The sequence below is a fragment of the Peromyscus maniculatus genome, chromosome 1 (genome assembly GCF_049852395.1).
Source record: "Peromyscus maniculatus bairdii isolate BWxNUB_F1_BW_parent chromosome 1, HU_Pman_BW_mat_3.1, whole genome shotgun sequence".
Taxonomy (NCBI): Eukaryota; Metazoa; Chordata; class Mammalia; order Rodentia; family Cricetidae; genus Peromyscus; species Peromyscus maniculatus.
Window position 1 is genome coordinate 165,181,248 of NC_134852.1, and position 13,451 is coordinate 165,194,698.

The 13,451-nt window shown below is 36.0% G+C and overlaps 1 protein-coding gene across 1 annotated transcript; it reads left to right on the forward strand.

Annotated features, from left to right (window-relative positions):
• Window positions 1-1,376: 1,376 nt before the first annotated feature.
• Window positions 1,377-2,300, forward strand: LOC102926890 (olfactory receptor 5B3-like). The gene has a single exon (XM_006995033.3). It carries the CDS (start codon window positions 1,377-1,379, stop codon window positions 2,298-2,300), a length of 924 nt encoding a protein of 307 aa, XP_006995095.1.
• Window positions 2,301-13,451: the final 11,151 nt, after the last annotated feature.

The following is a 13,451-nucleotide window of genomic DNA, read 5'->3' on the forward strand; positions in this document are numbered from 1 at the left end:
GATGAAATAAACACCAACATTTTACTATCTTGTTAGCTTCTCACAATAGTACCTAAAGCTAGTCTGATTACACTGTTTACTTTTCAGTGGTCAGGAAAGGCAGTAAGGACCAATGAATCCTATATAGTGAATGGACTGAAGTTCTGTGTGTGCTGTAGCTGATGATTATCTGCCTACAGCTTTCAGAACTGAACTGCATCAAGCTGAAGTTGCTACCATTACCTGAGTTATCCCACCATATCTACTGCACATAGAGATATGCTACATCTGCTACCTAGATGTCCAGCATCCCCTGCTCAGCTCTTATTCTGATTAGTAAAATATTTTAGAAATAAACTGAGAAGGATGTTTGAGAATAATTTCATTAGAGTTTGAGAGAAACACAGGTAAGCTTCAAATCTAGCAGCTGCCTGTAGGAGGTAGATGGAGAAAAGGGAGAGATAAAGTCATATTTTTTAAGTTATGTCCTTGAAATGTGCTAATGTGGTTATTAATCAGTTGCATGGAGGAAGAGGAGGAGGGATTCAGAGAAAGAAAGAGAAATCTCAGATTATTTGATAATGTATACTTAAGCCAGTATCCAAAATACAGATAAAGAAAAAGGGAAAATGGACTTATTGGCAAGCCAAAGTCCTTATTTTAGAGGACATCCTATTCCTTGTCCTTGTGTCTGAGAACAAAAGATTGTGTCAGGAATGTGCGCTTAGAAGTAGAAACAGAGCTCTGTAACTCAAACAATGTTGAGTTTTTGCCAAATTATCCATGTAATTATATTTAATGTCATTTTCAATTTAATTAAAATTCTGATTGGACTCTGATACTTGGGAATCAACAAGGGTTAAACAAACTTATGAACTCAAAGCAAAGACTAGTTTTCATACTTTAGTAATATGTATGAATTATTCAATTTCTTGTGCTCCACAATTTACATGAAAGCAATAATCTCCAAATTCTAATATCATTGAGAGGATTCACAGAGTGGTCATCTAAAGTGCTTGTCTAGAGCAGTCTTTGAAAAGTGACCAACAGAGAAAGTCAGATTTAAGCTCAGAGGTAAATTGGGAAACCAACAACACATTGTTTTTATTGTTAGTAAATAGTATCCATCTATTTGACTAAATGGACTACAAAATTTTGAAGTTGGGTGGAGCTCCATTAATAATCTTTAAAATCTAGCACATATAACTTCTGTATAATTACTATACCAGATTTGATCTGGGGAAGAATGATTTTCCAGATATTCTCAAAGTATAGATTGTTGCTCAACAAAGGCACATGTTCTCACTTATACTTTTCCATTTTAATTCAACTTCTTTGTCATCATGTTCCTCTTTTCCCATGGCTATGGACCATCTTGTGATTGAAAGAAGGCACTGATGCAGAACAGGACAGATGTGACACACTTTCTCCTGCTTGGACTCACTGATGAACCAGGACTACAGATTCCCCTTTTCATCACCTTCTTCCTCATCTACACCATCACCTTGGTGGGCAATCTGGGGATGATCCTACTGATTGTCCTGGACTCTCGGCTCCATACTCCTATGTACTTTTTTCTAGGCAACCTGTCCTTAGTTGATTTTTGTTACTCCTCAGCTGTTACCCCCACGGTCTTGACTGGGCTTCTTGTAGGAGACAAGATCATTTCCTACAATGACTGTGCTGCTCAGATGTTCTTTTTTGTAGCATTTGCTACTGTGGAGAATTACCTGCTGGCCTCAATGGCCTATGATCGCTATGCAGCAGTGTGTAAGCCCCTATACTATGCCACCACTATGACTACAAGTGTGTGTGTCTGTCTTTCTATAGGTTCCTATTTCTGTGGTTTCCTGAATGCCTCCATCCACATTGGGGACACTTTCAGTCTTTCTTTCTGTGGAGCCCATGTGGTCCATCACTTTTTCTGTGATATTCCAGCAGTTATGGTTCTCTCTTGCTCTGACAGACATGTCAGTGAGCTGGTTCTTGTTTATGTAGTGAGCTTCAATATCTTTTTTGCTCTCTTAGTTATCTGGATATCCTACATATTCATTTTTATCACTATCCTAAAGATGCAGTCAAGTGCTGGATATCGAAAGGCTATATCCACCTGTGCCTCACACTTCACTGCAGTATCTATTTTCTATGGGACAATCATATTCATGTACTTGCAGCCCAGCTCCAGTCACTCCATGGACACTGACAAAGTTGCATCTGTGTTTTACACCATGATCATCCCTATGTTGAATCCTCTTGTCTATAGCCTGAGGAACAAGGAGGTCAAGAGTGCATTCACAAAAGTTTTGCTGATGACAAAATAGTTTATAGTGATTTATTTTGAAAGTTCTAAGATGAATAATGCTTCTCATTTTTCTTCCACGTGCAGTTAAATTCCAGAACAGATGCTTGTATTTCTGCAAGTCTATCGTATAAGAAAGGAAAAAATATTGTATTCATGATCATAGCTATGAGATTTTTTGGTCTGCTTGACAATATTCCTGTGAAGGATATTTATGTACTGTTTCAATAGATTATTATATAAGTGTGATTTTACTATCAGCAAAATATTGGTAATATTTTAGAAATCAACTGTAACCATGAGTCTATGTATTTGATGTAAATGACCAGCTCCAAAAGAAGATCCATATACACTTTGCTATGATGACATATTTTGAAAATTTCATGGTGTTTCAGTGACATTTTTTACTGTTACTTTGATTGTTCTGTGATGAGTTGTGCAGCTTCTTTTTTTCTAACACAGTATCAGTAAGAGTCACATATTACCTGTGCAGTAAGAACTCCTAGCACATCTCATAGAAGAGTGCTATGATTTTACATGCTTTATTTAAATGAGTAATTAGATTACATTGATTCAATCTGATTTTTGTGCATTGAAAGTAGGTATTTGTAAATAAATTCTTATTGTGTGTACAGAATGAATGTTTTAGAAAGTGACAGCTGGTTCTAAAGCTTGAGAGAAATAGGTGCTAAAATATTTCTTGCTTCAAGCATATTGTTATTAGATTGCTTGTTCCATTAATTTAATTTTTAAAGTTCTGTGAAGTACATTCTCTAGGCAATATCTGAACTAGAGTTTCAGAGCTCCACACCGGGATTCAAATAATGGCTTACAATTTCCAGAGGGAAGGTTATCATTCCTTTTTGGAGGACATTCTTTGTGGTCTTATTATCATTTGTGAACTAGAAACTGATACAATAAATAACTGTCAAACATTCTGATTTCATTCACTCATGTGTGCACACAAGTTTGCAATGACTAGATTGTATTATACTCCCAAAGGCTATGGCCATTTAAGTTGAGATTTCTTTTATAACCCATGTAAATTATCAAGTATACAAGACCCCCAATACACTTGGGGTAAGTGATCTGCTGGGAGCAGATTTCTAAATGGTTATTTAATCTGACACATTAACCATCAATTGCTTCTATTAGATTTTAATATGATTTTTCTTTTTTGAGATTATAATTACATCATTTTCTTTCTTTTCTTCCATCCAATTGCTTTTATAAATCCCTCATCATTATTTCAAATCCATTAGCTATTAGAGGTTTCACTCATGCTCCCTCTCCCTCTCACCATCCTTTTCTCTTTCTTCTTCATTCATTCTCCCAACTGATATCTTTCACTGAAGTGAGTTATTGATAGTTTTGTGTTTGCTAATAATACTTATTAATATCTTTGTTTTCAGGTTCATGTTTGTAACATTGTATCAGTCTGCATATCTACCTATAATAAACCACTGTCCATATGGAAATCCATCAAATTCATCTGGGTGTCTCATGTTGGTGTCTTTTATGAACAAGAAAGTTTACTTATAAATTTATTTACTCTGATCCTGTATTGTAGATTTAGGTGTAAATGTAGAATGGACTAAGTTTTATGTGTATGTGTATGTTGTAGGGGGTGTAAGGTACTTGATTACTGGAGCTTTATGTAAAAAAAAGTCAAAATTGTTCAATATCTAGGACATTGATGTTCTATAGTGAGTGGTTGGAAAATGAATTATATCCCTGGAGACAGTAGTTAGTGTGTCTCCTTTGAGGGATCAGATGTAAAACAGTAATAAACTGGAAAAAGTCATTGGTTGTTTTCCAAATTATTTGCTTTCATTTCTGGCACACAGACTCAACTTCTCTGACTTCATGTCTCCTGCAATCATTTAATTTTACTCTATTTAATGAGTTATGTTTGAAAGTCATAATATGCCACTCACAAATCTATACCATGAAGTCTCCCATGTGATTCTCTGTCCTCATCACTGGTGACACAAGGAGGATGAGTTGTAGAGACCACTAGCAGATGTTAAAATGACTAAGTGGAGACACAGAAAAGATGTAAGAAAGAAACCACTACAGAAATGTATTGAAATGATTAAGTGGAAAGCACACATGTTATTAAATTCTGCATGAGTTCTCATAAAACAAATAATTGAACAACATACAGGAAAGGAAAAAAAAACTGCTTTGTAACTTGATCACAAAGTATATAGCATTGCTTATTCTCATTATTATGCAAAGCTACTATGAGACAACTGGATACTATAGAAAGAAGAGATTTGGTGATCTGTAAGTGAAACAATGGCTTAGGTTTCCAAAAATCATTTATCACCATATTTATTTGTGATTCCTCACATAATCTCCAAGTCAGAATTCAAATAATTTCACAAATAAAAATAGAATGATTTTTAAGTATTAAATAAAGCTTAATTTGAAATTCATTCCTGTGATAGTGAATACTGGTATCAATTGAACAGGATCTAGAGTCACCTAAGAGCCTAGCTTCTGAGCATGACTATGATGGTTTGTCTTCTTCAGGTTAGCCTCTGGCTATGCCTATGAGATATTATCTTTGTTGTGTTAATTGAGGTTGGAAGAATCCCTATAAAAGTTGACTGCACTATTCATTTTCTTGACTAGAGTACTAGACAGAAAAAAATGAAGAAAGCTAGCCCGGCATAAGCCTTCATCATTCTCTGCTTCCTGCCTGTGTGAGTTGGCTCTTCCTTTCTACCATGTGAACCCTGAGCATTTAACTCAGACTATGAGGCTTGACATCAGGTACCTTCACCAAGTGACTGTAAATGCAATGTTATTGGCTGCCTCAATCTTCTGTTATGAATTTTCTCCATGATTGAGTACTTTAGAATGATGAGCCAAGCATGATATGTACTCACTCATAAGTGGATCCTAGATATAAAACAAAGGACAGACTGCAACACACAGATCCAGGGAGGCTACCTAGCAGGGGGGACCCTAGGATGACTGTGGCTTATAATAAATTTTGGTTTTGCCCAATCACTGGGCAAGCTTCAGTGAAACATTTCACTATTAGGATAAGAATTTTTACTGTATCAAGCTGATGAAAGAAAATGCTGGCCATGTTTTCAAGAGGGGAGGCTAAAATCTTTTTAGATTATGGATTAGCCTATAGAAAAATGTCTACCATAAATCAAACAGTGAAGGGGAAGATGAATAGGAGTCTCACTTATACAACTTAAGTAAAACGTAGCTCTCTGAACAGATGAAGATAGGTTTCTTCTATATCCCAGAATCTAGTCAATATTTATATGTATAATTCAGCTATCATTTGGCTTATAGGGGCTTATTGGGGAATGTTATCATTTTTACTATTTTCTACAGAGAAAATATTTTACTGTTTAAAACAAACCTGTTTTGACTTATGCTGCATGTTGGCAAATTTTATCATAGCAGCAGAAAGGTAACTAACAAAATTTTTTATTGATGGCTAAGTGTTCTAAGTATATATGTGGAAACATACCACCTAAGCTCCCAGAATTATATTGCACACACCATTTCAGCCAAGAATATACCACATTCTCTTAGATGTAGTAGCTTTTCAATATTGATAATCTTCCCTTCCATTATTTTACCTGTATATCTATAACTAAATGATCTATTTTGTCAACCTTTCCTTGTAATTGCTAGAACAGTTATTAAATGATATTGTTTTGGTTTTACATATTTAACTTGCTAGTGAATTATCAAACATTTCAGACCAAAGATCTTTCCTCCTCTAGGACTTTATTCCCAGAGTGTAGTATATATAATAAACAAAGCTTTCTGGTACTTAATGAAATAATGATTGAGTTAGATAGCAAATTTATAGAGATTTTTATAACAAATATTACATAGGTCTTCACAATTTTTATTTTTATCATTTATTTCTTGGTAATATTTTTCAAAATATATAATTGTCTAGTTACGTGTGTGTGTGTGTGTGTGTGTGTGTGTGTGTGTGTGTGTGTGTGTGAAATAGGTTCACTGGTAAGATATCAATCTCTAGAAACTCTCTTGGGAGTCAGCCTTGTGTCTGTCCATCATCTGTTGCTTGCGTTCCTTGGCTTTCTTGTGGTAATATGCCTTTATGGCAAAAATTTATTTTCTTAACTTTTTTCTATGTAATGTCGCTGTGACTATCTTTTTTGCTTGCTAAGAAATATACTGAGAGTTATTGTTTTAAATGTTTAATTATTTAATACACTCATGGAAACAAGCCCCTATGCCTTAGCAGAACAAACTCCATGAAGGACATACCACAGAAGCCAGAAAAGGGCATCAGATGCCATGAAATAGGAGTGTGCCGATTGTAAAGTGCCATGTGAATTCTTGGAACTGAACTCAGGTACTCTGCAAGAGTAGAAAGTGCCTTTAAATGCTGATCCATCTTTCCAGTGCCTTTTAATTCATTCTTAGTTGAACACATGAATTGGCTTCATGTGTTGGCAACTATTAATAGTGCTGCTATGAGCACTGTGTGAAGGAATTGTTCCCATTCTTGTACTACCTCAGTACTAGGAAAATGACATTTTCCTATCATAATTGTGAATAACTTTGAAGATTATCAACCTTTTACTAATTCCATCCAGTTTTTCTTTTTTTATTTTATAATTTAATTTAATTTTACATATCAGCCATGGATTCCCCTCTTATTAACAAAGTATAAGGATTACAAGTACCTTACATCTTTGGTGAAACTTGTTATTTTCTGCTCTATGTCTAATTTAGTGGCTTTCTCTGTCCTCTGATCCCCAGGTAAGTTTTATTGATGTACACAATATATCACTACATTTCCCCTTACTCGTCTAAAATAATAAAAGGTTATAACTAATATAAGAAAAACTAAATACAATAAGTATATATAGTATATACAGTCAAGAATTACATTAACAATGTCCAATCAATTAACATTTGATAAATTCAGAGAAAATACTCCATTATTTATCCTAATTTAGTGAGTCCAAAATGTTGTACCTAATTCACATTCTATCCTAACTTGTATTACCAACCAAAAATATCTTATGATGTCTTTCACACTTATACACTTTACAACTCTTTAGTGAGTTTTTTTCTGAATTTGTTAATGAGGAAAACTAAAGCTATAACTGTCTAATCTTTGACTTTCTCAGAGACTTGAGAAGAAAATAATATTAATTGAGTAAGCAGGAAGTGCAAACAAGTGACTTCCAAAAAATGTGAGAAATAACAGAAACAGCTGACTGCCTGGAAAGTCACCCAAGATTTCTCTGCAATGTTGGGTATCCATTTTCAACCTACAGACCTAGCATATCTGACAGACCTCATTTCTGAAACAGGATTTTCTACAGGGCCTTCCTACCTTGTCTTGGCAAGGTCCTGCTTGTCCCATTTGAACAGCATACTGTCACCAGTCGAGGCAAGGGCATTTTCTTTCTTTCTTTTTTTTTTTTTTTTGGTTTTTCGAGACAGGGTTTCTCTGTGTAGCTTTGCGCCTTTCCTGGAACTCACTTTGTAGCCCAGGCTGGCCTCGAACTCACAGAGATCCGCCTGCCTCTGCCTCCCAAGTGCTGGGATTAAAGGTGTGTGCCACCACCGACCAGCAGGGTATTTTCTTAACCAGTGGTTAACTTACCACAAAAAAGGAAACTCTATAAGGAGTTTCTTCAATGTCCATCATCATCTCTGAAGTATATTGGTGCTTCCAGGATCAGACAAGTCTCATAGTCATAAAAAAGAATGTATATTATTAAAACATCTTAAATGCCATATTCTATAGATATCTGAAGTGTTTGAAGATGACCTATATATCTAAAATATATCTCTTTTACCTTGAAAACATACCTAATATGACTACATGCTTGATTGCAATAGGTAACTACTAACTTTCATTTCTATATAATCTAATTGTTGGTAATAATAACTAGCAATTTTCATTACATTGTTAAGTAAGCTGTATAGGTGCAATAACTTGAACAAGATTAGAAATATATACATACATATATATGTATATATATATAGTATTTTCTAACAAAATCAATCTCAAATTTGTATGAATATACAAAATTTGTATAAAATATACAAAAATTCCAATCCAATGTAAAGTATTTAAAAGTAGTAGTCACTTTTTAAAAGTAGATTCAATAATCTACCTTTTTATCTTTTATCTATATCCTCCTCTTTTTCTTCAGTAGAAGTAGTAGTAGTAGATTTAATAATTGACCCTTTTATCCTATTATTTCTATATCTCTTTTTTAGAGTAGATTCAATAATTTACCTTTTATCTAATCATATATCTATATCCTATTTTTTCTTTTCAGAGTAGATTCAATAATTTACCTTTTATCTTATATCTATATCCCCTTTTTCTTTCTTTTCAAACAAGAACCCTAAATCTAATTTCCTTTGTTTAGCCTTTTTCCTGACCATTAACAATGACAATTTGTAGCCAAACATCCTAAACAATGACAATTATCCATAACCCAATGAAAGACAAAAAACCATCCATCCCACCTCTTGAGAATGTGGGAGTCATGTTCTTAAAATTATTTCTTGCTCTCTGGGGGTGATGGCATCTTTCGGGGATCCTGGAAAGAAAAATTTTGGATTAATTGTCAAGTCCTGAGAGAGATAGCTGTATCATTTGGCCAGTCTCTGCAAAATGGGAAAGTGCAGGGCTTATCTCAAGTCCTTGCTCATGTAGTCTGTGAGGCTGGATCATCTCAACTAGCCATTTCAGAATTGTCCTGATCAGTTTTTAGTTCAAAGCCAATCTTTGGGTGGTGTTTGTCAGCTTTGTGGCATTATCATTGTCCTGATGGCTTCATTGTGGGGTCCCATCATCTTTTTGAAGACTTCAAAGACTGCATTAGGTCAGATTATTCCTTTTCTTGATCCTTTTTTTTTCCTGGATAATTCTCTCTTCTTCTTTGGATATTTATCTGTTCAAATGTCTTGTTTTTAAATTCTTCAAGATTGCTGTTTTAATTTTTCTGAAAGACAAAAACCAAATCTTTCTCCAACCTAACTTTGGGGAAGTTCTATATCTAGTCTTTATCAATTTTGATTTATGGTTTCTCCTGAAATTTTTGTTCTCCCTTCTATAGCTTTTCTATCATCCAGAGAAGTGTGATTTTTTTTTTACAATAGGCTTTAGGCTCTTTAATTGCTCAGGTAAGGAGTTTCTTCCACAATGACAGGAAAGGACTGAATGAAATTTGTCATGGGGGCCTGAGAAAGGCCCCTCAGGGAGTTTCCCAATGTCAGAGGTAAAGGATTATCTTGTCTGTCCCTTGTTGATCTACATGTATTAGATCAATTAGATCCAATGTTTGTCTTTGCCACACCTTCTGCATAATCCAGAAGGGAGGAGAGTTCTGTTGCTATTGTCCTTAAAAAAAAAAAACATTGTTTCTAGTAATGTCCTGTTTATAGTCCCTTTTTATGTGACCTCATTTACCATAATTGAAACACCTGACATTACTGTTTTTTTTTTTCAAACCTCTGGAAATCACCTCTCCTATGCAAGTATCATCATGGTCATCAGATTCAATATTCATTGTATCTTAGATCCATTCTTCCAAAGGATTGATCTTTCCTTTAGCATCCTAATTATCCTTCTGTATTGTGCATTAGCATTTTCAAAAGCCAGAGATTCAATTATTATCTGTCTAGCTTCTGAATTTGGTATCATTCCATTTACTGCTGAAGACAGCCTTTGTAAGAAAACTGAAGATTTCTTTGGGGCCCTGTATAACTTTTGTAAATGACTCAATTTTCTTTCCTACTTCTTCAATTCTGTCCAAGCATCCAAGGCTGCCATTCAGCATAAAGCTAGGGTGTGGTCATCATATAAAGATTGTTTTTGTATATCAGCATAATCGCCTTCTCTATGAAGTTGATCTTGAGAAATTTCCATACCTCTAGCCCTACATAGTTGTTCAATGGTCTTAGCCTCATCTTTCCACCAGATCCTCCATTATAACTGGCGACCAGCCTCTAAGACTGCTGTAACCATTTATTTCCAGTTTTGAGGGATAATTCTATTAGAAGTTGACCACCAGTTTAACATTTGCTTTATGAATGGAGAATGCATACCATATGACACTATAGCTTCTTTGAATCTCCTCAAATCTAACATTTGCACAGGAGTTCAACCAGCTCTACACGGCCTTGAGCATTTGGCAGTTCCTGTAAGGTTACTAGATAGATTAAGGTTGATTATTTGAAAGCCTTAGGCTGTTTTTCTGTAACCATATAATGTAATGCTGAGATAGGTTCACCTTTAAATTCCTCTGTCTGGGTCTGAAATTCTCTATGATCTGTTTTAACAAGTTTTAAAAAAAATTTTATGTTGGCACTCACATTAACCAACTTTTTTAAATAATAAAACAGAAATGATTGAACAAACAATATTTATAATCCACATTACATCTATCCCAACAACATTAGCTATCCTCTCATTTAGTTGTTCCCTTTCCAGACTGCCAAATGAGTTATTAAACAGAGACCAAACACCCTCCATTGTAAAATATTTCCCATCTTTTAATGTGGGAAAAATTATCTTTTAACCACATTTTCCCTTTAAGAAATCTTAATTGACTCATCAACTCTGCTGAATGCATAGAACAGTGGAAGCCCAAGCAGGTTTCAACGGAGCTACCTAGTGTGGTAGCAGCCTGAGATGGGTATCCAGAGTGTTTCCACAGTCCACCAGGAGAGAAGAAGTGAAATATCCATATGGATTCAGCTGATTAGGGGCTCTGGCCCATGTGGGGTGGAGACTCCAGCCACATGCAGGTCAGGACTGAGCTGGGGTCTGCAAGGCCAATAGACAAGCACCTTTTTCATGAATTTGTGCCACAAATATTGGGTGACAGATGTAATACAAATCTTAAATAGTCCTTTAATAAAAATCCTAGAGCCAAATATTGGGGTGAAAGCTGAAGGATCAGAGAGGCAGAACAACCAGACACTAGCTTACCTCTATGAAATCCTTAGCCTCAAGAGAGAGAGATCCTGTTTCCCATTGACTTAGATACCTTTCTGTATCCTGCCATATTGCATCCTGGCATTAAGAGCATGTGTCACCACTGCCTGGTTTTATTTCTCTCATGTAGTCCAGTGTGGTCAAGGGTCAGGGAAAGAGAGCTTAGCGGGGCAGGAGGTACCAGCTGGATCATGAGCAGAGTGGGAGAATGGGGAGGGAGATACCATGATGAATGAAGATCCCAGGGGAATAGGAAGAAGCAGAGTGCTAGAGAGGACCCCAGAAATCCACAAAGATACCTCCACTGTAGACTACTGGCAATGGTCGAGAGAGTGCCTGAGCTGACCTGCTCTGGTGATCAGGTGGCGGAACACCCTGGCTGTCATGATAGAACTCTCATCCAGTGACTGATGAAAGCAGATGCAGAGATCCATGGCTCAATTGGCAAGAGAGAGGAGGGATTGTATGAGTGAGAGATATTGAGACCATGATTGGAAAAAGTACAGGGACAAATAGTCAAACTAGTGGAAACGCATGAACTGTGAACCAATGGTAGAGGAACCCCCATGGAACTGGACCGGGGCCCTCTGGATAAGTGGGACAGTTGATTAGCTTGAACTGTTTGGGAGGCCCCCAGGCAGTGGAGCCAGGACCTGTCCTTGGTGCATGGGCTGGCTTTTTGGAGCCTGGGGTCTATGCTGGGACACTTTGCTCAGGCTTGGTGTAGGGAGGAGGGGACTGGACCTGTCTAGGCTGAGTCTGCCAGGCTGGGCTGACTCCCCTGGGAGACCTTGCCTTGGAGGAGATGGGAATTGGGGGTGGATTGCGGGGAGGGCTGAGGGGTGAGAGGAGGGAGCACGGGGGAATCCGTGGCTGATATGTGAAATTAAGTTAATTACACACACACACACACACACACACATATATATGATTATATATAAAGAACATATATGTATGTACATAAACATATATTGTATAACAACAATTAATTAATTTAAAAAAAAGACCACGAATTTGAAATAAAAAGAGTAAGGAGTGATATCTGGGAGGGAAGAAAAGGTGGAAATGATGTAATTATATTATAATCTAAACAAAAAAAATAATAAAGAAGCCAAACCTATAATCACTTTGCATTCCTGCAATGAGAAAGATGTAATAAAACTGTTGAAGACTGAGGACTCAGAGTAGAATATATACAAAAACTGAGGGCAATTTATTATATGAAAACTTTTTCTCAGCTCTAAGCAAATTATAAATTATGATTGCATTTAAAAATTATTTGTGAGAAAAGTCCAAATACATTGTTGAAAAACAGGCAATTTATTACCTAAAGGATGATTGTCCTAATATTGTATACCATAATTAAGATTGTTGTAAGAGAGGATTGGGGCATTTTTATCAAAAAGATATTATAAATTTTTGTTATTAATTTAAGCTTGGTAATGCAAGGAATCATAAACTTGACCTGATATAGCTGACTTGAGAGGTATGAGTCATGGTGTCTTTAAGGTTTGAGACTTTGGTTCCTGCAATACTTTCTGTGTCTTTCAATTCCTGATTACCAGAGGCACTCCCTTGGGGAGTGAAGCATAGAGGCCCATTTATAACTCAAATAGACAAGGTTTGGGGTATTTTCTCTAGGGGCAGTTGAAGGGTCTCTTGCTGACTTGTTTCCTTGGTTTTGGTTTCTTTTTCAACATGAAGTTGGGTCATTCAGGAGGTGGGAAGAATCTGGGAGGATTTGGGAGGGGTGAGAGAATATGAACAAAATACAATAAAAAATAAATAATAGAAAAATGTAATACAAAATTTGAAAATGGAAAATTAAATAAAAAATGTTTAAGAAAATGAAAATGTCAATTATCCATTTTAGTCATTGTTCTATTGCTGTCAAGATACCATGACCAGAGCAACTTCTATAAAGGAAAACATTTAAATGGGGCTTGCTTACAGACACTGGACAAAAGCAAGACCAAAAACCAGCTGGGCAAACTGCAAATTCTGCATTCCATGTCTGATTTCAAAAGCACTCTTCAGATCTCCAACTCGTTTCATCTTTGTTGACTGCAGCCCATTTTTTTGGAGGGGGGCTGGTTCCACATCCTGTTAGCAGCTCTCCTTGCCAGATATCTCATGACTGTGACATCTCCTTCATTTTGGAGTCTCCAATGAAATACAGGCTTCACT

Bases quoted from the DNA above. Each gene is read 5' to 3' on its own strand.
- LOC102926890 (XM_006995033.3), top strand. From the start codon at position 1,377: ATGCAGAACAGGACAGATGTGACACACTTTCTCCTGCTTGGACTCACT.